General features: G+C 42.0%; 3 protein-coding genes across 3 annotated transcripts; 2 read left to right on the forward strand and 1 right to left on the reverse strand.

The window, feature by feature from the left end:
- The first annotated feature begins 3,269 nt into the window (after positions 1–3,269).
- Positions 3,270–12,426, forward strand: adnp2b (ADNP homeobox 2b). The gene is made up of 5 exons (XM_080527661.1): positions 3,270–3,360; positions 6,138–6,259; positions 8,417–8,533; positions 8,739–11,326; positions 11,440–12,426. Exons 2-5 carry the CDS (start codon positions 6,152–6,154, stop codon positions 11,822–11,824), a joined length of 3,198 nt encoding a protein of 1,065 aa, XP_080383787.1. The 5' UTR covers positions 3,270–3,360; positions 6,138–6,151; the 3' UTR covers positions 11,825–12,426.
- Positions 12,427–12,644: 218 nt separating this feature from the next.
- On the reverse strand, positions 12,645–16,488 carry LOC308152555 (gamma-glutamylcyclotransferase-like). The gene is made up of 4 exons (XM_080525556.1): positions 16,251–16,488; positions 13,586–13,731; positions 13,259–13,391; positions 12,645–13,158 (listed from the first exon to the last, which is right to left on the reverse strand). The coding sequence occupies exons 1-4, from the start codon at positions 16,413–16,415 to the stop codon at positions 13,033–13,035; spliced, it is 570 nt and encodes a 189-aa protein (XP_080381682.1). The 5' UTR covers positions 16,416–16,488; the 3' UTR covers positions 12,645–13,032.
- A 1,342-nt stretch (positions 16,489–17,830) lies between these two features.
- On the forward strand, positions 17,831–22,810 carry LOC308154515 (E3 ubiquitin/ISG15 ligase TRIM25-like; the record flags this gene model as incomplete). Its single annotated transcript, XM_080527662.1, has 6 exons — positions 17,831–18,421; positions 19,371–19,466; positions 19,715–19,835; positions 20,164–20,286; positions 21,842–21,901; positions 22,044–22,810. The coding sequence occupies 6 exons, from the start codon at positions 17,831–17,833 to the stop codon at positions 22,574–22,576; spliced, it is 1,524 nt and encodes a 507-aa protein (XP_080383788.1). The 3' UTR covers positions 22,577–22,810.
- Between the last annotated feature and the right edge of the window lie 202 nt (positions 22,811–23,012).

Here is a 23,012-nt window from a genome sequence, read left to right on the forward strand (position 1 = left end):
GGAATGAGGGAAATCCTTACTCTGGTTTCTCCCTCCACCAGGTCTGATATTATACTGTATGCTCTCCCTCATTTGTTAAAAAGCATTGGATTGGTTGGAGTGAGTTTCAAGCATATTTCCTACCATATTTCGGTCCCTTTCCTTTTGAATCCATGAGGGGATTGTTAGGATATATATTTTTCAAAGGTCCTATTGTTCATTCGTCTAGCTGGCACCAGCTGCTTAGCTAGGATGTTACATACCTTATCAGTTTTCCTGTTTTAATATGCACATTATTTATCAGTATGGTACCCTACGAACACATATGACCAATTGTAATAGCAAGGGAATGAGGGAGTTACTGTCTGTCTGGGAAGGCGTCTGAGGGCCTTGAAGCCAGGTGTAGCAGGATACTCCTTTTTCAGTTCTCACGTCAAACACAACACTCAATTCATAGTTTTAGAACATTCTAATAGGCCATTCAGCTCTTACATCATAGTGGCCAAAAGGGGAAGGACTTTCTATAAATATATAATGTATTGTAAACTGAAGAAGAAACACCTTTTCTCTGAGATTGACTCAGGGTTGGGTCCAGCTGCTGCAGCACTGTTTTGTACTTTTTCAATAAATATACCACTTGTGCAATAGAAAAACATCTCTCCTCTTTCTTGGAGCAGTCAACAAAAGAACAGATTCTGATTTTAATTCCAACAGGATTGAATGGTAAATGGACTGCACTTTAGCGTCTTATGTCGAAGCGCATTCACCCATTCACACACACATTCACTACAGCAACCATGCAAGGCGCAGGCCCGCTCATTGGGAACAATTTGGGGTACAGTGTCTTCCCCAAGGACACCTCGACACGTAATCAGGAGGAGCCAGGGATCGAACCGCCGACCTTGCGATCATAGACGCCGGCACTACCTCCTGAGCCACAGCTGCCTCTGATTGAACAAGTGCACACTACAGGGAACCCACAGTCCAGTTGCTTGTTGATAAGCAGTATAGTACAGCGGCTTAGCACAATATTCGTGCACTTTTTGAAGAAAGCATGACATTTCTACCATAGTTAGTACATACCATAAGGTTTATTTTCAGATGTGGAGGGAAGTCAGATTTGACCCCAGAGGCCCGGGAGAGGTCAAATTCAAGATGGCCGCCAGGCCACCGTGTCTAATGTTCAAACACGCTTAATTTTAGAACCAAACAGAGTAGAAAAACACTTTAGGTGTCCTTTCCAACTAAGTTAGGGATGCCCATTCATTTGGTGATACTTTTGAGATCGCCAGAATTCAAGAAAATGCATTTAGGTCAAGGTCAAGGTCAAATTACATTGAAATTACGTGATTACATGAAACTTTGTTTCTATTTTGATACTATTGTTAAAGTTCCTAAAGTGTTTTTGTACTCTGTTTGGTTCTAAAATTAAGCGTGTTTGAACATTAGACACAGTGGCCTGGCGGCCATCTTGAATTTGACCTCTCCCGGGCCTCTGGGGTCAAATCTGACTTCCCTCCACATCTGAAAACAAACCTTATGGTATGTACTAACTATGGTAGAAATGTCATGCTTTCTTCAAAAAGTGCACAATTCCTCATAATATGAGAGCTAAGCCGCTGTACTAGTACCTCATGTGGTTCAATTCAGGCCAAAAAGACACTCAACCAGAGGAGCTGTGAAACTGACACATTAAATGGTGGAGTTCATTACTATGTGACAGCAGCTGGTGAAACTGGGAACAAGTCGCCAACCGACGGGCCGTTCTGACTTTTATTCTGAAAAATGTAAATAAATGTCAACGTTGTTGAAAATCAATGACACACTCGCTTGTCAAGCCAAAACATTGCAATGCAATGGATTAGGTAGAGTAATCCCCACTACTACCTAGTTAGTGTAGAGTAGTGGGGATTACTCACCGAATCCATTGCATTGCAATGTTTTGGCACAAAAGTCCAGGCTTATTTTTTGTAACTCTCAAGACCTATCAGAATAAGCCTGGATTTTCCTTTAGCTACGTTGATGGAATTACCGCCCAGGAGTAGGCTACACATGTTTGAGCAGTGTTTACACCTGAATAATCAGGGCTCAATGTTATGCGTTATGCACAATGCATTTTCATGTCTATTGTTGGATATATCACCAATCAGCCAATCAATCAATCAAACATTCAAACAATCCAATTTAATTATATAGCACTTTCTACAAAACTATTTTGATAAAATGCAGTGCCTTAAGTGACCCAAACCCAAACCATGAAAGACGCACTGTGGCAAAGGAAAAAGTCTGTAGGAAGAAACCTTTAGAGGAACCAGGCATGGTTCATGTCTTCTGTGTGCGTGTGTGTGTGTGTGTGTGTGTGTGTGTGTGTGTGTGTGTGTGTGTGTGTGTGTGTGTTCGGCTGTTTCTTGTTAGAGCTCAGTTAGACATTATATCTTTATCCAATTATTGTCATACATTTATTTTGTTCTTGACAATGATTTTACAAAGTGGTGGTAAATAGCTAGCTATAAAATGTTTGCGTAGTGGAATGGGCAAAGTCGAACCCGCAATCTTTAACGCCATTGTAATTATTAATCCTACTGTAGGCTATGCTAGCTGTAGACGATTCACTTATGCCAGTAAAATTACATTTTTACATTTCTAACACATTTCATTTAATTGTTCAACTCACAAAACCATGTTGCTAGCTACACTACTTTGTTGGATGTTCTTTTTTTTTCTTCTTTTTTTTTACATTTAAATAGGAGTCATCTCATTGGCTGATGAACAGTGGCATGATATGATGTCACCATACCACTACCATAGTCCCGCCCATTTAGCTCAGTTTCTTGACAGCCCATTGGTTGCATTGAAACTGTACCACGTGACTTGATCTTTCCTACTATTTTAGCCACGCCCCCTGCGTTGCAGTACTCTTAGCAGGGTGTTGAATTGACCCAATCAACAAAGACATTTAATGAATTTAAAGGAACGTTGACTATCATCACTGTTTCGCTAAACTAAACAGCTATACAACAAAACAAACATAAACCAGACAGCTATAATAAATATAATCTTCTTCCATTTTGAGGAACCCTTTCATCTGATTGGTCAATCTCCTGTGTTATGCTAATCAGGTAGATGGTAGGTCATTTCCTGAACTCAAGCGCCATTTTTTTTACTTAAAGAGGAGGGAATAACAGCAACACAATACAATAACTAGCGCACTTTTTGTTTACAATAAATCATTCAGTCATCGCGATCTAGTTTAGTCTAGTCTGGTCCTGTGTGGCGCGCGGGGCATCGTCCAGGTGGATCCGGTCTGACGGCGCGTGCGGTGGTGAAGGTGGCTACATACGAACATCGACAGACATCCTTTTCAAACACCAGACGCCTGAGGTATTATAATAGTATATTAATATTATTATTATATATTATAATAGGCCAGAGGTATTTATAATAATAGGCCTATATATCGTGACGGTAGAATTATAAGGTTCTATCTCCGTTTTTGGTCAAAATTGAGTTTTTTTTACATAATCTGATCCGGTGTTTATTAATGCCTGTGTGGTGTTATTTTTTTAAATGTTGGCATTTTTGAGTTAGTAATTCATAAAATACAAAGGTTCCATCTCACAGAACATAATGGAATGTAAAAACTTTGACGCTCAAGATAGAACCTTATCATTCTAAACTCACGATATATTGACATTTTGCCTTTCGCTTTGTCAGAAATCCTGAATCGAACAACCGTTTACAATAGAACGGGTCGCCATGCAGCGTGATGAGACCAGCTTTCTCACATGCTTTACGCATATTATTAAGTACAATAATATATTCAAATAGAAAGTCGGCGAACTAGCTGTTTTTATATTAAACAAGATGCATATTCATGTTTTATTCATGCACACTTTAATGTGTCAGCTAGCTAAGCTAGATACAGTAAAACTGCGGATGCTCGAGTCGAGTGGCATCAGCTACTGAGTGAATGGGTAGTTTATGGATAGTGAATGGGTAGTTTATGGATAGTTTATGGATAGTGAATGGATAGTTCATGGATAGTGAATGGGTAGTTTATGGATAGTTTATGGGTAGTTTATGGATAGTGAATGGGTAGTTTATGGATAGTGAATGGGTAGTTTATGGATAGTGAATGGGTAGTTTATGGATTGGGTAGTTTATGGATAGTGAATGGGTAGTTTATGGATAGTGAATGGGTAGTTTATGGATAGTGAATGGGTAGTTACTTTATGGATAGTTTATGGATAGTGAATGGATAGTTTATGGATAGTGAATGGGTAGTTTATGGATAGTGAATGGGTAGTTTATGGATAGTGAATGTGTAGTTTATGGATAGTGAATGGGTAGTTTATGGATAGTGAATGGGTAGTTTATGGATAGTGAATGGGTAGTTTATGGATAGTGAATGGGTAGTTTATGGATAGTGAATGGGTAGTTTATGGATAGTGAATGGGTAGTTTATGGATTGGGTAGTTTATGGATAGTGAATGGGTAGTTTATGGATAGTGAATGGGTAGTTTATGGATAGTTCATGGGTAGTTTATGGATAGTGAATGGGTAGTTACTTTATGGATAGTTTATGGATAGTGAATGGATAGTTTATGGATAGTGAATGGGTAGTTTATGGATAGTGAATGGGTAGTTTATGGATAGTGAATGGGTAGTTTATGGATAGTGAATGGGTAGTTTATGGATAGTTCATGGGTAGTTTATGGATAGTTCATGGGTAGTTTATGGATAGTTCATGGGTAGTTTATGGATAGTTCATGGGTAGTTACTTTATGGATAGTGAATGGGTAGTTTATGGATAGTTCATGGGTAGTTTATGGATAGTGAATGGGTAGTTTATGGATAGTGAATGGGTAGTTTATGGATAGTGAATGGGTAGTTTATGGATAGTTCATGGGTAGTTTATGGGTAGTTACTTTATGGATAGTTAATGGGTAGTTTATGGATAGTGAATGGGTAGTTTATGGGTAGTGAATGGGTAGTTTATGGATAGTGAATGGGTAGTTTATGGATAGTGAATGGATAGTTTATGGATAGTTAATGGGTAGTTTATGGATAGTTAATGGATAGTTTATGGCTAGTTAATGGGTAGTTTATGGATAGTGAATGGATAGTTCATGGATAGTTCATGGGTAGTTTATGGATAGTTTATGGATAGTTAATGGATAGTTTATGGATAGTTTATGGGTAGTTTATGGATAGTGAATGGGTAGTTTATGGATAGTTTATGGATAGTGAATGGGTAGTTTATGGATAGTTAATGGGTAGTTTATGGATAGTGAATGGGTAGTTTATGGATAGTGAATGGGTAGTTTATGGATAGTTTATGGGTAGTTTATGGATAGTTAATGGGTAGTTTATGGATAGTTTATGGATAGTGAATGGGTAGTTTATGGATAGTTAATGGGTAGTTTATGGATAGTGAATGGGTAGTTTATGGATAGTTCATGGGTAGTTTATGGATAGTGAATGGGTAGTTTATGGATAGTTCATGGGTAGTTTATGGATAGTGAATGGGTAGTTCATGGGTAGTTTATGGATAGTTCATGGGTAGTTTATGGGTAGTTTATGGGTCATCATTGGAGAGCTGGATGACTGACTGGAGTTGAGTTGTTTGTGTTCGCTGTTGGAGTTGCAAGAAGAGTGCTGGAATAATAACACACACCTGTTGTAGTTGGTTTCAGCCCAGGATGATGATGACCGTTGCAGTGGAATGTTTCCTCACAGTTTAATTTCCCTAGAAATAATTGTATTTCTTATTTATTACATTTCCCTGCCAGAAGTCAAAGTCAGTGGTTTGCATGAAATGAACTGTAACTATAGGCTAAACTCAGTTGGATTCATACAGTGGATCAGTGTTGGGTTGTCCTAACAGCGCACCAGTTAAAACGGGCTGTAATGAGAGTTGGATAAATCAAGTCATTATCTCTTTTACAATGATATGAAGTTGTCATCATATTTTATATTTGACCCTCATTACAACTAGATTATATTGCATTGTCTCTTTGTCTGCTATGACAGGAATGTGATTTACTTTGCACTGGCGTGGTCACAATAACACAACAATTAAGATAAATAACAAAAAGAAATTCTAGGTGATTATAAAATCTTCTGCACAATTCAAACAATATTCTTTCTTTTTTCAGGTCACTAAGTAAGAATGTATCAGAACCCTGTTGGAAGTTTGGAAAACATCCGAAAAATAAGGAGGAGAGTCAAGCATATTCTGAGTGATATTGGACTGGAAGACTGCCAAACCTTTCTGGAGGTATGTTGTTATTCACTGCTGTTGTATTGTAGCTAGGGATGGACGGTTTCCAATTATTGAAACCGAAAAACCGTCAGAGAGTAAAACCGCGGTTTTCCGGTTAACCGAAAAATACAGTAAAAAATAAATAAATAATTTTTTTAAAGAAAATAAGAGCACCAATTTCAAATAATTGAGCCCTACTGCTACAATACACTCATGTCGAACACCATTAAAACACCGTAAGCACAGTCGCAACACATTTAGGCTACTTAGTTTCACAAATATAAGTGGAAAGGCAGACTTTTGTAAGCTACACCATACATGAAAACACATGAACACTTAACACACCAGCTCCGCTGATCCAGGGTGCACGCCTGCACGGAAGATCATCTCTTGGAACAGCGTCTTCATTGAATGAACTGCTTTCTCAATATCTTGGTTCTTAGACAAAGTTTCAGCTGCTGCTCAATGTATTTAAATATTTGAATACTGCTCAATAATCACTGAAATATTAGACTTAGAATTATGCAGTGAACATACTTAAAGCTTTTCATAAAAACCACATGCCGCGAGACTGACTCGTCCTGAACTGTCGTAAGTCAATCAACAAAGAATGCCCCATCAAAATAAAAGTGCCCATGGTAGAGCTGTCAAAATAGAGCTTTCAAAATAAATGTACTAATACAGATAGAGATAAATACAGAACTACCTTTGCGTCACTAAGTGACCGCGTATCTTCTGAGACATGCGTTCTGTCATCACTTTCAGTAGCGCCTTCACACACAGTGGCGCTGTGCACAAACACTCTTGATCCGTATAGCTCTTGTTTTATTATATTGTGGTTTAGTAAATACTGCACTTGGAGTTACATTCAATGCATGATTTGTGCTATAGAACATAAATAAAGTTTGATTGATTGATTGATATCAAATCAAATCACATTTTATTTCTATAGCGCATTTCTCACAAAAGTGACCCAATGCGCTTTACAGAGAGCAGCGAAAAATGATCTTATTAAATGTAAGCGAGTAATTGTAAAAAACCTTTCCTATCTACCAATAACTGAAGGCAACTATCTTTCCCATAGAGTGATTCGTTACCCTTAAATATAATCCCAATTAGATATTAATCCTCAGTTATTCTTCACAACTGACCAAACCTCTCACTCATTGCGCGGCAGATTCAGACTGTATCATTGTTATTTTCATACACGACAAACATGTGACATGTTCCAGTTTTATTCTTATTCTATTTTATTCTCCTAAAAAAATAAATAAATAAAAAACGGTTTCAGACGGTTTTGATAAAAAACCGTTTCTATTTTTATAAACCCCGGTTTTCGGTTTAACCGAAAAACCGTCCATCCCTAATTGTAGCTTTAATCAGAGCCTTAGTAATGAATGTTACTTTCCCCCTTATAAATGACAAGAGAAAGATCAATGGTCATTGAAAAGTATTGATAACATACCTGTTATAGTCTAGCTTGAGAGGGATACAAAATCTGGATCTGTCAAAATAGTCTGGTGTTTTTTGCATTTAAAAATAGGAGCAAATGTGTGAGAAAATAGCCTTTTTAATCAGACCAGGAAGTAATGTCCAAATGATTATGATGATGAATAATATTATTCTTATGTTCTGGGCCTCCCAGCCAGTCACGGAAGTGTGTCCAAGCAAAGATGCACGTTAGTAATGAATATTACTTTCCCCCTTATAAATGACAAGAGCGAGATCAACATCTTTGAGAAGTTATAACAAGTGATAACAAGTGATGGATGTGCACTAGCATGGTGCTAATGGATGTTAACAAACCAGGCAGCAGCTAGTTAGGAAACTAACCTCATTGCTCCCTAAAGCGCCTTGTAGTTTTCAAAAAACATGTGATTACCCCCCAAAAACATGTGATTACCCCCCCAAAACATGTGATTACCCCCAAAAACAAGTGATTACCCCCCAAAACATGTGATTACCCCCCAAAAACATGTGATTACCCCCCAAAACAAGTGATTACCCCCAAAAACATGTGATTACCCCCAAAAACATGTGATTACACCCAAAAAACATGTGATTACCCCCCAAAAACGTCACTCAGGGTGAAAGCCTCAACAACGATTTTGAGGTAAAGCATTGTGAAGTGTCCCTTCAACTGTAAACTGCTTTTCTGTCGCTATTTTACAGACACTCCAGAAATCTAGGACTAATGAGAATGCCGATGATTCAGATGAGGAGGACTATTTCGAGCAAACAGAATGGGCAGATTTCTCTGATGTTTACATTGGCAAAAGAAGGAAAAAGGTGAGCGAACATGACACTTGAAGATGGAAGAGATTAGGATCCTGTTTATATTAACAGACCAAGCAGGAGTATGTAAATAAAACTATGGTGGTAGTAGTAGAATAGCATTGCAACACACTGTCTTGGTGTGTGTGTGGGGGTGTGTATACGTCTCTGGTGTATTTTTACGTTATTAATTCAAAACAATATTTGCTTGTCTCCCCAGTGGCCATATCGTACTAGAGCGTTCTGCTGCTCCCTCTGTCACTTCAACACACGTAACTGGTCGGCGTACAGGAGTCACCGCCAGCGCAACCACGAGTATGAGAAGAGCCTCTGCAACCTGACGCCCTGCCCCAGTTGCCCGTTCATTGCTTCTCCTAAAATTCTCAAGAAGCACCACATGTTCTTCCACAGTAAACTTATTCCACAGGATGTAGAAACAGCGCCACTGCAGCCTCCCACCACCCCCACCCCTGCCATATACCCCCCCAGGAAAGAGGAGAGATACAGGTGTCGGAAATGCCAGTTCCAGGTCTCTGTCCTCTACAAGATGAAGCAGCACGTCCTTGTTCGTCACCTTGAGTACCTAATGACTCACTTCTGTGGGAAGAAGTCAATTAGTTCAAACGCGTACTCCTGCAAGGTCTGCAAGGAGACCATGCCGACCTTCGAGCGCTTGATCCAGCATGTTCTTTGCACGGTGGAACACCAGTGGGTCAATACACAAGTGAAAACCATGATTTATGAGAACAGGAATTACTTGGACAGTAAAAAGTACAAGGAAACTATCCCTAACCTATTTAACCCTAACCCTAATCAAACCTACCAACTCCTCGCACCCAAAACGCAGCCTAACGACAGCCTGGCGGTCGGAGTAGGAGGCATTCCTGCTGCAAGAGGCATGCTAGGACCGCCGGAGCAAAAGAGCGGCCTTTTGAAAATCCCCCATGTGGCCAATCCTTCCTTCCTCCCCCCCCAGGCGACCGCCCTGGTTCAGCTGGCTAGTGCCGAGGCTAAGGGCCTGCTTCGTCCCGGAGCAACTGTTACACTCCAGAGCGCTTTGCACCAACAGGGAATACCATCCACCATGCCCGCTCTGGTCCGAGCTCCCACAGGATCTACATTACCCTCCTCTGGTACTCCTCCGAAGCAGGTCCCAGTCCCCACCATAGGGGCTCCTCCTGGGCGCGTCCTAACTATTCCCACCAATCAGCAGCATCATCATCAGCAGCAGCAGCAGCAGCATCAACAGCAGCAGCAGCAGCAGAAGGCACTGCCCCAGCAGTTCATCCTTCCCCCTGGGGTTCAACTCAACTTGGGTGGGCCAGGAGCTCAGTCCCTGCTTGTGGCCCAGAGGCTCCCCCTCAACCACACAACGCCTCAAGGTACCATGATGACCTCACAATCCCTCTTGAGTCACCTGATCCCCACAGGTAACAAAATCAACGGTATGCCGACATACACGCTGGCTCCGCTTCATATGGCCATGCCAGTCCAGCCGGGCAGCTCCCAAGCTGGCAGCAAAGCAGCGGCACCGCAGCCGACCAACCCCCAGAACACTGCCCAGCCTCTCCAACCGCAGCCGACCAACCCCCAGAACACTGCCCAGCCTCTCCAACCCGCCAGACAGACCGCAAACTCCAGTCTGTACACGCAGGCAGCCAAGAAATGGATCACCTGTCCTATTTGCAACGAACTGTTCCCAGAGAATGTCTATAAGATACACACGGAGGTCAACCACAAGGCACCGACCAGAACATCCAAACAACAAGGGCTGGCCGCTCGGGCGCCGTTCTTGAGGAAAATGCCGGATAAAACGGTTAAGTGTCTGATGTGCAAGTGCTTGCTGTCGGAGAAGGGCGTCTTTGAACACCTGCTGCACGGGCTGAACTGCCTGTACTGTCCCGGAATGTTCTACTCCATCAAACAGCTGGTGGAACACACAAAGGAACACAACCCCGCACACAAGGCCAACTGTGACTTCATGAGGAGGGAGTATAGGCTGTACACCAATGAACAGGGGATGCTCCTGTTCCCTTACTTCGACATCAACACCACCGCACCCAAAGAGGTCCTGGGGGACACAGAGCTCAACCTGGCCCTGGTCACCAACTCACTCGACCTGATCTTCTTGAAGATGTTGCCCAACGGTCGTCAGGAGGTGTGCCGGATGCCCATCAAGACCACCCGCACGGACTGCCCGTTTTGCGATGAGAAATGCCAGAACGCGGAGAAATACCAACAGCACTTGAAGCAGAAGCACTTCATAGCACCCACCGTCCATGCCATACTCAAGACTGCTGCCTTCAAATGCATCTACTGCAACGGAGTGTACACAGGGAATACCACGCAGAAAGCCATCATGATACACATCCAGCGCTGCCTGTGTGCACCCAAAACGCAGAAAGATGCAGAGAAGCTAATGCCCCCCAACACCAACCGAGAGGTTGTTTACCCTAGCTTTAGCCAGGGTAACCAGGTCCACCAGCCGCCACCAGTCCTGCACTCAGCTCCGCCTCCCAGACCACCTGCTCCGGCCCCAGCCCCAGCCACCAGCGCAGCCCCTGAGCCTCAAACAGAGGTTGAGCTCCAGAGCAAGCGGAGGCTGGAGCTGGCATGGAAGGAAGCCATGGATGCCAACAAAAGGGAGAGAGAGGCTCGGGCCGTCCAGAAGAAGAAACGAGAGCAGGAGAAGCTTGTTCCCGCAGCGCCCCCACCCGAGATTCAGATCGACCCCACGGTTCAGATGGTGTTGGACCCCAGTGGGATGGAGTTCCGCCCCTTGGAGGAACGCAAAGACTTCCTCACCAGGTACAGTTTTGTGGACATTTTTCAAATACATTTTAAAACATACCTTTCTAGCTATGTTTTTTTCTATACTGATGTATGAAATGTGCTATAATAATGAAGTTTGGTTTCACCAGGTACTTCCACGCCAACCCTTACCTGACCAAGAGGGAGTCTGACGAGCTGTCCAAGAGACTGATTTTATCAAAAAGTGAGTTGGCTTTGCATTTAGGTCAGAAGCGCACCAGGTGCATGAGGGCTATGCAGAAGAGGACCGCTGCAGTGTTGTTGGGTTTCAACATGGCAGAGGTGAACAAACTGAAGCATGACCTTCTCATTCCGGAAGTGGAACCAACGGAAGTTGAGAAAATGGCCGAGACAGAGGAAATGGACGAATCGGGTGAATCAGAGAGAATGGATGAAACGGCGGAACCAGAAGAGTCAGAGAAAGAGGACGACTCAAAGGAAACGGATGAAGGCGAAGAATCGGGAAAAAATGAGCTAGAAGAGATGTCTGACTGAGTTGTCTCTTCAGGACATGTAAGCTGTACATCATCTGTCCTGCTGGGAGTACAGAGTACTTCTGTTGTCAGTTTCATTTTAGAAGTTGACTTTGTATTGTCGTTGTCGTAGGCCTATCCATGTGATATACTCCTGACGCACAAGTTAAAAATGATCTATATTAACTTCTGTATGCAAGACGGTGTTATATCCAAAATGTAGTTTAGCTACACATTTTCTTGTGCATGTTCACGTTTGATCTAAGTTCACTTCACTAGTTCACTTTCTCTAAGATATTACACACAGGCAGCCATCTTGTTCATTCATGGAAAACGTCACCTGAGGGCTCTCCTTGTTTCTCTGATGCATCACTTCCTTGAAAAGAACTGCAGCATTAATTTGTCAGAGTATTGTGTTTGTATGTTTCTGGGGGAGGCATCAGAAGGACTATGATGCGTGTGCGTTTGTTGCTCAGAAAATGATTGGTGCCATTGGTTAATTTTCTATCTATCCCTATTTTGTTATTTGTTTTGGGAAAACTCCCACATTTAATAGTATTTTCCATATATTTTCATACTATGATTTCCTCATTTATCTTCTTCCTTTGTGACCTACAGTCTGCGGTCTGCCAACTGTTGGATTCTGTACAGATTCTGATTGTTTTTTTCTGAAGTACAAGACTAGACAGTTTAGGCCTCAATCTGTCTGGAGGCAATTATAGTGCAACTACATGGACACTGTAATAAAGTTTCCTAAAAGCAGATGTCTGTTTTTTTTCTCTGTGATTTATTTCAAGTGTGTACGTGCTGCAAGTCAACCAGGGGAGGATGGTGGAGGTGGGCGTCGGACGACGGGTTCATTGTAATTTATTGAAGCTAATAAGGAGACGTGTGTTTGATACCATTCCTCATTGTACTACATCCACCAGTGGATGAGACAAGGATCAAAGTTTGAGGAAACACGACTGTTGTTGTAAGAGTAAGTGACCTGATTCCTTTTGGGTGAGGCCAGTCTTCTGTGGCTCTCCAAGGCCCTGTCCCATTTCTGCCCTTTAGCCCCGCCCCCTACCCGCTGTGTCTACAGATCTGACAGGGCTGGATAGGTCTAAACAATCCAGTCCTTTCGGATCTACTCAAATGTTTGCTGTAGGGGCAAGACTGGAGCCTGTTTGGGACTAGGGCACATTATCTGGTGCCAACTCCTCCTGACCACAGGGTGGCGCTGGTGCTCTACTTCATGGCCTTTGAGATCTGGTCCAGTATGGAGGGTCCGCTGTAGCTGTTGGCCTTAACACTCTCCAGTTTCCGTAGATACTCCAGAGGAAGGCCGTTCTGCTCTGCACCTAAACACACTACCTGTTACGACAACACGCACACACATTTGGTTAATAGTTAATATGGCAGGTTAGACAGACGAATGAAAGAGAGAGAGAGAGTGTGTGTGTGTGTGTGTCACCTGTTTATACTGTGGGGATGGGGGGCAGGCGTTGAAGTGGTTCATTTGGTAAGTCCTGCAGAGCAGCGGCCCATTATCAGTCTGTACTGTCACCTCCAGGGGGCAGTACATCCCCAAAGCCACTCCCTCCTGACTGCAGACGCACACACACACACACACACACACACACAAGGAAGAAGTAAGCATTAGGTAAACCTGAGTAAATCATCAGAAATGTAATATACGTAGATACTATTTTCGTGGCATGTCGTATATGGCTAAAGGCTATTCCCACGACTGGGAGTCACTGGCCCAGAGACTGTCAGTGTGTGTATGTGTGTGACTCACTTGTCCAGGCTGGCAAGGTGGTCGTTGCTCATCCTCCAGACCACCCCCCACACTTCCCCCCCTGGCCTGGGCTCGATGGTAGCTACTCCTCCATGCCAACGGTTGTCAATATTCTCCCCCCACAGCCCAAAATTCAGGTCAAATTCCTAGAGAGAATGGAAGAGTGTGCACGTGCGAGAGAGAGAGAGAAAGAGCGAGCGTGCGAGAATAGCATGACAATGCACATTTTTGTTATGTCACCATGAAGCTAAAAGGCAAATCTCCATTGTTTAAACAACACGGTTTTACTTTGCAGCTTTCCTAGCACATTGTCTTTACTTAATGGTCTTTACGTTATGGTCTTTACTTTACTTAATGGTCTTTACTTTACTTCACTTCTTTACTTCACTTTACTTTACTTCACTTCTTTACTTTATGGTCTTTACTTTACTTCATGAGCTCACCATTAGAATGCGGGTTGTAGTTACAAACTAAAACAATAAGTTCCAGAAGAAACTTTGTGGGCAAAAAGAAGCTTCCATAGATAGATTTGCTGAGTAGTTGAAAGAAAGTGAGATTGTCTTATTATGGTAGTGGATCAAGTTAGAAGTGTTAGAATAAAGTTAGTTTGGTTGGATAGAAAGTTAGACCGATAGATCGATAGATAAACAGACAGACAGACAGACACAGACAGACAGACAGATAGAGCCAAGAGTAGTTCAATGGAGTGGGTATAGAGTTGGTTGGTAGAGTTGATTAACCAGATGAGAGTTTTTGGAGTTACAAAAAGGTGTTCGGCACATTTTACAGTTGAAATGGAGCGGCAGTTGTTCAGAAAGTGCATCGTTTGGTTTCTATCGACCTCCATTATTAAAAAAGTGCACTTTCAAGTTTTTATCGTTTATATTTTAAAACGAGGTATCAAAATCAAAGGTCATAGCAATGTTATGTCCTCTGCATGTTTTAAAGTTGGATTGGTGTAAATAGCTTAAACGTTGAAGGAGGAGTAGCAGGTGGAACAATAATAATAATAATAATAATAATAATAATAATAATAATAATAATAAGTATGTCTAAGAACAATAGTTGGACTTACTGAAGCATGCCCACCTGATAAGAATATGTATGAGCAATAACAATAGTTAGGGTTAGACGAATTACATCATTGTTCATTATACACTATGAAGGTCCATACTCTAACTGTCGGCCGTGGTATAAGTGTTGGTACTCAGCTACCTTGAAAACTTCATTAACCTTTATTACCCACAGTCAGTAACACAGTTTTCAATATTTAGTCACTGTATGGTATCGAAAGATCAAAACAATGAAGAGGTTAATCAATAGATACTGAGTGAGGCAGTAGTGACTGACTGGTGAAAGGAAGAAAGGATGATGCTAGGTAGATGAAAGGAAGAAAGGATGATGCTAGGTAGATGAAAGGAAGAAAGGATGATGCTAGGTAGATGAAAGGAAGAAAGGATGATGCTAGGTAGATGAAAGGAAGAAAGGATGATGCTAGGTAGATGAAAGGAAGAAAGGATGATGCTAGGTAGGTGAAAGGAAGAAAGGATGATGCTAGGTAGATGAAAGGAAGATGCTAGGTAGTTGAAAGGTTGGACAGACAGAAGGCTTGATAGATGGTATGTTATTGCATCTGTCCCTACTCAAATGAACACATACATAACATTGGATTGATTATGGTTTTGTATTATTATTTTTTTTAAACATACATAACAACAGTTGGTATAAGCCATATCATAGAAAATCTACCCTTTTCAGTGGCTCCGACAAAAGAGTCAAAAGAGCAAATAGCTCAGTACCTTCATATCATTACCTTCAGCTGGCCAGTACAGTACAGTTCATACAGGGTATATACAGGAATCTTGAGGTTAATTTCAATACCGCTTTCTAAGACTTTTTAAAGACCTTGTCAATACTTTTCCAGACCTCACCGCCACTTCGAGCTGTAACCGTTTACATCAGTGACACCTTTAACTTAACAGTTCATCTTTGTTTTTTAATAAAACAAATACATTCACAAACTTTTACTAAACGTTTTTAGGACTCAAACTCTTTGGCCAGAGTCTGATTCAGAAAAATACCTACAAAATTCAAGACCTCATAAAATCGTGATAAGACTTTTTAATACTTATTAAGGATCTTGATTTTCCCAAAATGTATTTATCAACTTTTAATACTTTTCAAGACACCGCGGATACCCTGAGTTCATATCATTACCTTCAGCTGGCCAGTACAGTACAGTTCATATCATTACAGGTATCAGGTGTTTTCACAGATTATTTGTTTATTTACATGATCTGTTTTCTATTGTTGGTAAATATGTAAATACGTAAATAAATTTGATTTAATAAAAAAAAAAAAATATATTAATATTGAAGTAAGTTAACTGCAGATTATTAATTATTAATCTCTGAGTATTGGAGAAGGGGTAGGATTAAATAAACTTATGCTTCTTCCTACTCCTTTTCGGACATGTTAAGTAAATAGTGTTTTTTGTTTTGTTTTGTTTTTTGTTGTTATAACTATTTCTTTTTTCACATGTTCGAAATAAAGCTTTCATTCATTCATTCATTCATTCATTCATTCATTCATTCATTCATTACCTTCAGCTGGCCAGTACAGTACAGTTCATATCATTACATATCATTACATATCATATCATTACCTTCAGCTGGCCAGTACAGTGGAACTTGGCCGAGGGATTGGCCAGCTGTAGTCTCTCCTTCAGCAAGTTGCTTCCAAAAGCAAAATACATAAAGTTATCAGCGCTTGACATGTTGGATTGAAACACTTTGCCGTAAAAGCGTCGAATGTGAGAGCTAGTTGTCATAAAGAATCTAGCAACAACTGGTTCAGTTACTTTAGAAAGAAATCAATCATCGTTTGACTCCATAGATAGAGAGATCACAGACCTCTGCTGTGCTCACGTTGTTGCAGGCGTTCTTCCGGGTGACGGTGTGTGACGTCATCACGTACAAGACAGTGTGCAGTCTTGCCATTGGACACCTGATCGAAGGGCGTAAGCCTTTTTTTAACCCTCTATATGGCATGACTTTTTATTTTAGGGTGGAAAAAATATTTCACCCCACTTTTTGAGAGCTTGGGGGTCCCTGATAATATATCAAGCATAACATTTGACCTCCCCGCCTAGGGCAACAATGCACAACAAGGGTACTAAAAGACCAAGGTTTTCAATAGTACATATTACTGATTAGAATGAGGAAAAACATGCAAGCGATACATTATAAACTGTTTTATTTCAAGAAATATCAACAACTGGATTTTCATTCAATGTTTTATAAATCAAGCAACAATTATGAGGACAAAAAAGTACAATAGTGTATTCAATTTCATTTCATTTCATATAATCTCTGCATCTTCATCCTCTTCATCCTCTTGTTGATCAGCAGTCTCGTCTCCAGGCAAGCCCTCTCCTTGACAAACAAACATAGCAGAAAGCATAACATGTGAATTGGTTCTATAGTTCCTTCACATACTGATGCATACACACATACACATGAGCACACACACACTCATGCATACACACACACACACACACACACACACACACACACACACACACACACACACACACACACACACACGGATGCACCCACATACACAGGCATGCGCACAGACGAACATGTGTATACAGGTATATGGGCGCAGCATGTATTACTGGAGTGTGAGGAATTATGAGGAGCAGAGAGGGCGGTTGAGGTCAGCAATTCAAAGGGCTAAATGGGGGGGTTACTGTGGTGCAATCACAATGGACAAACAGGTCATTCAGTATTTGAAAGATACCCCCCCCCCCCCCCATTTAGTTTATTTCTTTCATTTTTAAGTTTTCCCTGTCAAATATACCGTCCAAACACAGTCCGGTAGGTGGCGGTAAAGCGCCTCAAGTTGGTCGCAAACCGCCATTCAAACTGAGATAAAAAAAAGAAGAAGAACCAATACTCTGTTCTGTCTAGACGTGTTTGCAGCAAAATTGCTCAGTCAGGAGTCGGCCATGTTATTTGTTGTTTAGTTTGAGACGTTCATGTTACGGTGTTCGTCTATTAAGCTGTCCACCTAATTCCTGTAAGTTTCTTATTCAAATGTTTCTGGTTAAGTTATATATTATACATTTACCCTGCTTATACTTTATCTCGATTCATGCTTCTATTGTTTGTATCACTGCAGGGCTTCTTCATCTTTGTCATTAAATACTTGATTGACATTGAGGAGCGTATTTCTTCAAAAATGGCAGAGAGCATGGACTCCTTCAGCTGTCCGATCTGTCTGGACCTACTGAAGAATCCGGTGGCTATTCCCTGTGGACACAGCTACTGTATGGGCTGTATTAAATGCTACTGGGATCTGGATGATCACAAAGGGGTCTACACCTGCCCCATGTGCAAGGAAAGCTTCACCCCCAGGCCTGTTCTGAGGAAAAACACCATGTTGGCTGAATTAGTGGAGAAACTGAAGAACACAGGACTCCAAGCTGTTCCTTCTGCTCCTCCTGCTCACTGTGACGCTGGACCTGGAGATGTGGCGTGTGATGTCTGCACTGGGAGAAAGCAGAAAGCCCTCATGTCCTGTCTGGTGTGCATGGCCTCTTACTGTGAGACTCACCTCCAGCCTCACTGGGAATCTCCTGCCTTTCAGAAGCACAAGCTGGTCAAAGCCTCCACACAGCTGCAGGAGAAGATCTGCTCTCGTCATGACAAACTGCTGGAGGTTTTCTGTCGTACTGATCAGCAGTATATCTGTTATCTGTGTACCATGGATGAACACAAAGGCCATGATACAGTCTCACTCTCAGCCGCAGCAGAAAGGACCGAGAAACAGGTAAGAACCAGGGGGGTATTCCATCAATGTCGCTAAAGGAAAATCCTGGCTTATTTTTGATAACTCTCGCGAGACCTATCAGAATATGCCTGGATATTTTTAAGAACTCTCGCGAGACTTATCAGACTAAACCTGGATTTTCCCTTTAGCAATGTTGATGGAATACACCCCAGAGCTACTCGTTGGTGACTCTTTGATAAAGGTAGAACTGACTGGGTCTTCCCACTCGCAGCTGTCAGAGAATGAATGATTGATAGAAAGGAGAGACACTTCATGTTTGAGATGAAAGGGGAGATATTGTGATTTTAAAAGCCCTTAATGGCTGTAGAAAGGTTATATTTATATACAGTAGTGAACACACACTATGATAATATTTAAAAATCCACCACTATTTATATATTACTGTTGATATTGTGTGATATTGGACTGTTTAAGATGTGTGGTTTTTTAATATATACAAAATCATATTTTATTGGGCTGGGATGGAGCTGAAAGTCCATGTCCGTGTCTCTGACACTAAAGTGAGTTAATGACTGAAATAATCATTTGACCAGGATTTTATGATCAGATAATTTTACTGTAATCTCTACGGATATACAGTATATGGCCCAAGATTTAACCTAGTTTAGCAGATTATAAGTCATCTGAAATGTATAAAGTCCTGCAAAAAATAAATAATGAAATAAAGTAAAACATTGCCTTAATGTACAGTACATGTATTCCATATGAGTTACACATTCCATCATAGTATTAAATGAGTATTACAATTATTGTGATGTTTTTTCATTTCAAACTACATCTGCCATTTTCTTATTCATATTATTGGTGATGTGCACCGATGAGAAAGTCAGTATTGATTTAATATATAGTATATTTAGTATATATATATATACTGTATATATGATATCATATAATATAATCTGGCATTTATCTCACTATTTGTCCACAGAGGCAGCTGGGGATGAGTCAGCAGAAGGTCCAGCAGAGAGTCCAGGAGAGAGAGAAGGACCTGAGGGAGCTCCAACAGGCTGTGGAGTCTCTCACAGTGAGTATTGACCAGAGGAGACGCACCATTACTGCTCTCCTCCAGTCAGCCATTCTCCACTTAATATTATTTACCTTTTATTTATGCAATCCCACTGTGTGTCTGTGTCTTTGTGTGTTTGTGTGTCTGTGTGTGTGTGTGTGTGTGTGTGTGTGTGTGTGTGTGTCTGTGTGTGTGTGTGTGTGTGTGTGTGTCTGTGTGTGTGTGTCTGTGTGTGTGTGTGTGTGTGTGTGTGTGTGTCCTAACAGCGCTCTGCACAGGCAGCAGAGGAGGACAGTGAGAGGATCTTTACTGAGCTGATCCGCTCCATTGAGAGAAGACGCTCTGAGGCGAAGGAGCTGATCAGAGCCCAGCAGAAGGCAACAGTGAGTCAGGCTGAAGGACTCCTGGAGCGACTGAAGCAGGAGATCACTGAGCTGAGGAGGAGAGACGCTGAGCTGGGGCAGCTTTCACACACAGAGGACCACATCCATTTCCTCCAGGTAACTATGGTAACCAGGTAACTACACTGACCTCCATGTGGAATACTGAAACGACCTTACTGTTCAGTTATTCACTTATTCTCTCTCTCTCCCTCTCTCTTTCTCTCTCTTTCTCTCTCTCTCTCTCTCTCTCTCTCTCTCTCTCTCTCTCTCTCTCTCTCTCTCTCTCTCTCTCCAGAGTTATGTCTCTCTCTCCAGTCCCAGTGTATCTTCAGTCTTACCCAGCTTCACCATCCATCCACTTCAGTACTTTGGAGATGTAACTGAGGCTGTGTCTAAGCTGAGAGAGAAACTAGAGGACATCCTTAAGGGGGAGTGGCCTAAGATCTCAACTATAGGTGGGCTAAAACTCTGTCTAGTCCCTTTATATAGGCAACTTCAGAACACAGTCCTAATCATCTCTTTGTATACAGTACAGCAGTGGAGGCTGGTGGAGGTAGAAATTGGAGGATGGGCTTATTGCGATGCATGGAATGTAATGAGTAATGATAAGCATTTGATACCATTCCTCATTCCGTCCCATGCATTACAATGAGCCTGTCCTCCGATGTCTACCTCCTCCAGCCTCCCCTGCAGTACACAGGGATTAAAGTTCTCCGTCGCTACGACGGATTTCCGTAAATTTTTTCCAAGTCGCGACGGATTTCCGTCAATTGGCTACATATGTCCAGTGTACTAGAACCACTCTACTACGGAGTGTTTGTCCGTGAATAACACCGGCTATGCCCCGGGGTAGAAACACAAGACTATGGCTGGATAAGGTCTACAGGTCTCCACGGTCATTTTAAGCCGTCAACCAGCCCGCTACGACCACGGGAAGTCATGTTAAAAGTGAAGTTACTTCTGTTAAACTGGCGCTAAGCTAACATCGCTAATCGCTAACTCCCTCCTGGGCCTTAAAGAGACAAGCGCCCTTTTCTCATCTCAATCTCAAAGAGCTTCATTAGCTCACCACATCTACACATTTGGTCCCACACACTCCAGATTTGAACCCAAGGTTCTACCCAGGGTTAGTTACCCCTGGTAGAAAGCCCTTTGCTCTCAGACCTTCAGAACCCATTGAAAGTAGTGGAGGTACTCCAGAAGTCCAAATGCATCTCTAACCCTAGGAAGCCCTAACCCTAATGGCATGAAAATGCAACATGTTGTACTCCCTGTACCCCTGTACGTGTGAGAACATGTCTTTTTACACTAGGCACTTCACATCAATTATTAGAGCTCCCTACAGGTTCCCGCTAGCTCGCGTGCAAGGCCTCCCAGGAATGGCCTAGGACTCTGAAAGTTGATTTGGTACAATGTAGGGATACAATCAAGGAGTGTGTAGAGTTTGGTGACTGTGACTTTTTCCATGCCCGTTCCCTGGGCCCAAACGTACGCCAGCAGCAGCCACCCACTTTAATGAAGGCTTTTCCGGCCTAGTGGTTAAAGGAAGGTTAAAGGACTTTAGCTCAGCAACCACAAGTGCCACAGACACGGTTCAGATATTTTACGAATCGGCTCGGCCCCACCGACAGGCCACACCCACTTTCATACAAGCCACTCCCCCTAATTGTCTAAGCCACACCCATTATCTGATTATTTGTATGTCAGAGTCAACCCTTGCAATAAGTATCAATTTTATTTCATGAATTGAAAACAGCATTGATATCACATAAAAGCAAACTGGCAATAGAAAAGCTGTTCAAAAGAATCTTCTTCCCTTAAAACGCTAACGTTATAAAATACAAACATATAGTGGAGGTTAAAATGAGAATATGACTTGGCTTGAACACATTTTCAGTCAGGAGATTTTTTTTTTGCTTTAATCCCTGAGTACATGTACTGTATGTGTAATATGATATGATGTGAATGTTCTCTTTCTCTCTCTCTGTGAATGTGTTTGTGTGTCTGTAGTTGATGCAGTGGATCTATTCCTGCCACCAAAGCCCCAGACCAGAGCCCAGTTCTTACAATGTGAGTCTCTTTCTCCAGAGGTAGCAAACAGTCTCCATTGATACTCTCTACAAACCATGAGAGAGAATAAGAATAAAAGACAGGTTAGATATCTGACTTTCATTATTTCTCTGATTTGCTTTCTGCTCTGCTCTTCCCCCAGATGCCTGTCAGCTCACACCGGACCCAAACACAGCACACATACGACTGTCTCTGTCTGCGGGGAACAGAAAGGTGACAATTATGAGACAAGACCAGTCATATCCTGGTCATCCAGAGAGATTCACTGACGAGTATCAGGTGCTGTGTAGAGAGGGTCTGTCTGGACGCTCTTACTGGGAGGTTGAGAGGAGTGGTAGTCAATGTGCTGCAGCAGTCTCATATAAAGACATCAGCAGGTCAGGTGGTGACAGTAAATTTGGATCCAATAACAAGTCCTGGAGGTTATTCTACCAAAGTAGTGGTTATAGTTTCTATCACAATAATGTTCTGACTAAAGTATCAGGCCCGCAGTCTTCCAGAGTAGGAGTGTACCTGGATCACAGGGCAGGTACTCTGTCCTTCTACAGCGTCTCCTCTGACACAATGACCCTCCTCCACAGAGTCCAGACCACATTCACTGAGCCCCTCTATCCTGGGTTTGGGCCCAATTGGTATGACTATGGAAACAGTGTTGAGTTGTGTCACCTGGAGTAGAGGTCTCAGCTCATTCAAAACTCTGCAGCTCGACTTCTAACTAGAACCAAGAGGAGAGAACACATAACTCCGGTCCTAGCTACTCTGCACTGGCTGCCAGTAACATGTAGGGTTGATTTTAAGGTCCTCCTCCTTATATACAAAGCCCTTAATGGGCGAGGCTCAAAGTACATTGCTAATTCCCTTGCCAATTATGCACCCTCAAGAACACTAAGATCATCTATCGCAGGTTTATTAGAGGTTCCCAGCAACAGTCAGAACAAGATCCGGAGCGCAGCCTTTGCCAACTATGCCCCAAAGCTTTGGAACACATTACCTTTAGAGATCAGGGAAGCCAGCTCACTAAATATTTTTAAAAGAAAGCTAAAAACGCACTTCTTCAATATAGCCTTCAACTAGCTTATCTGCACCTGCCCACTGCTCAATTAAATATTTT

This window comes from Nansenia antarctica (genome assembly GCF_963989245.1).
Source record: "Nansenia antarctica genome assembly, chromosome: 3".
In the NCBI taxonomy this organism is placed as follows: domain Eukaryota; kingdom Metazoa; phylum Chordata; class Actinopteri; order Argentiniformes; family Microstomatidae; genus Nansenia; species Nansenia antarctica.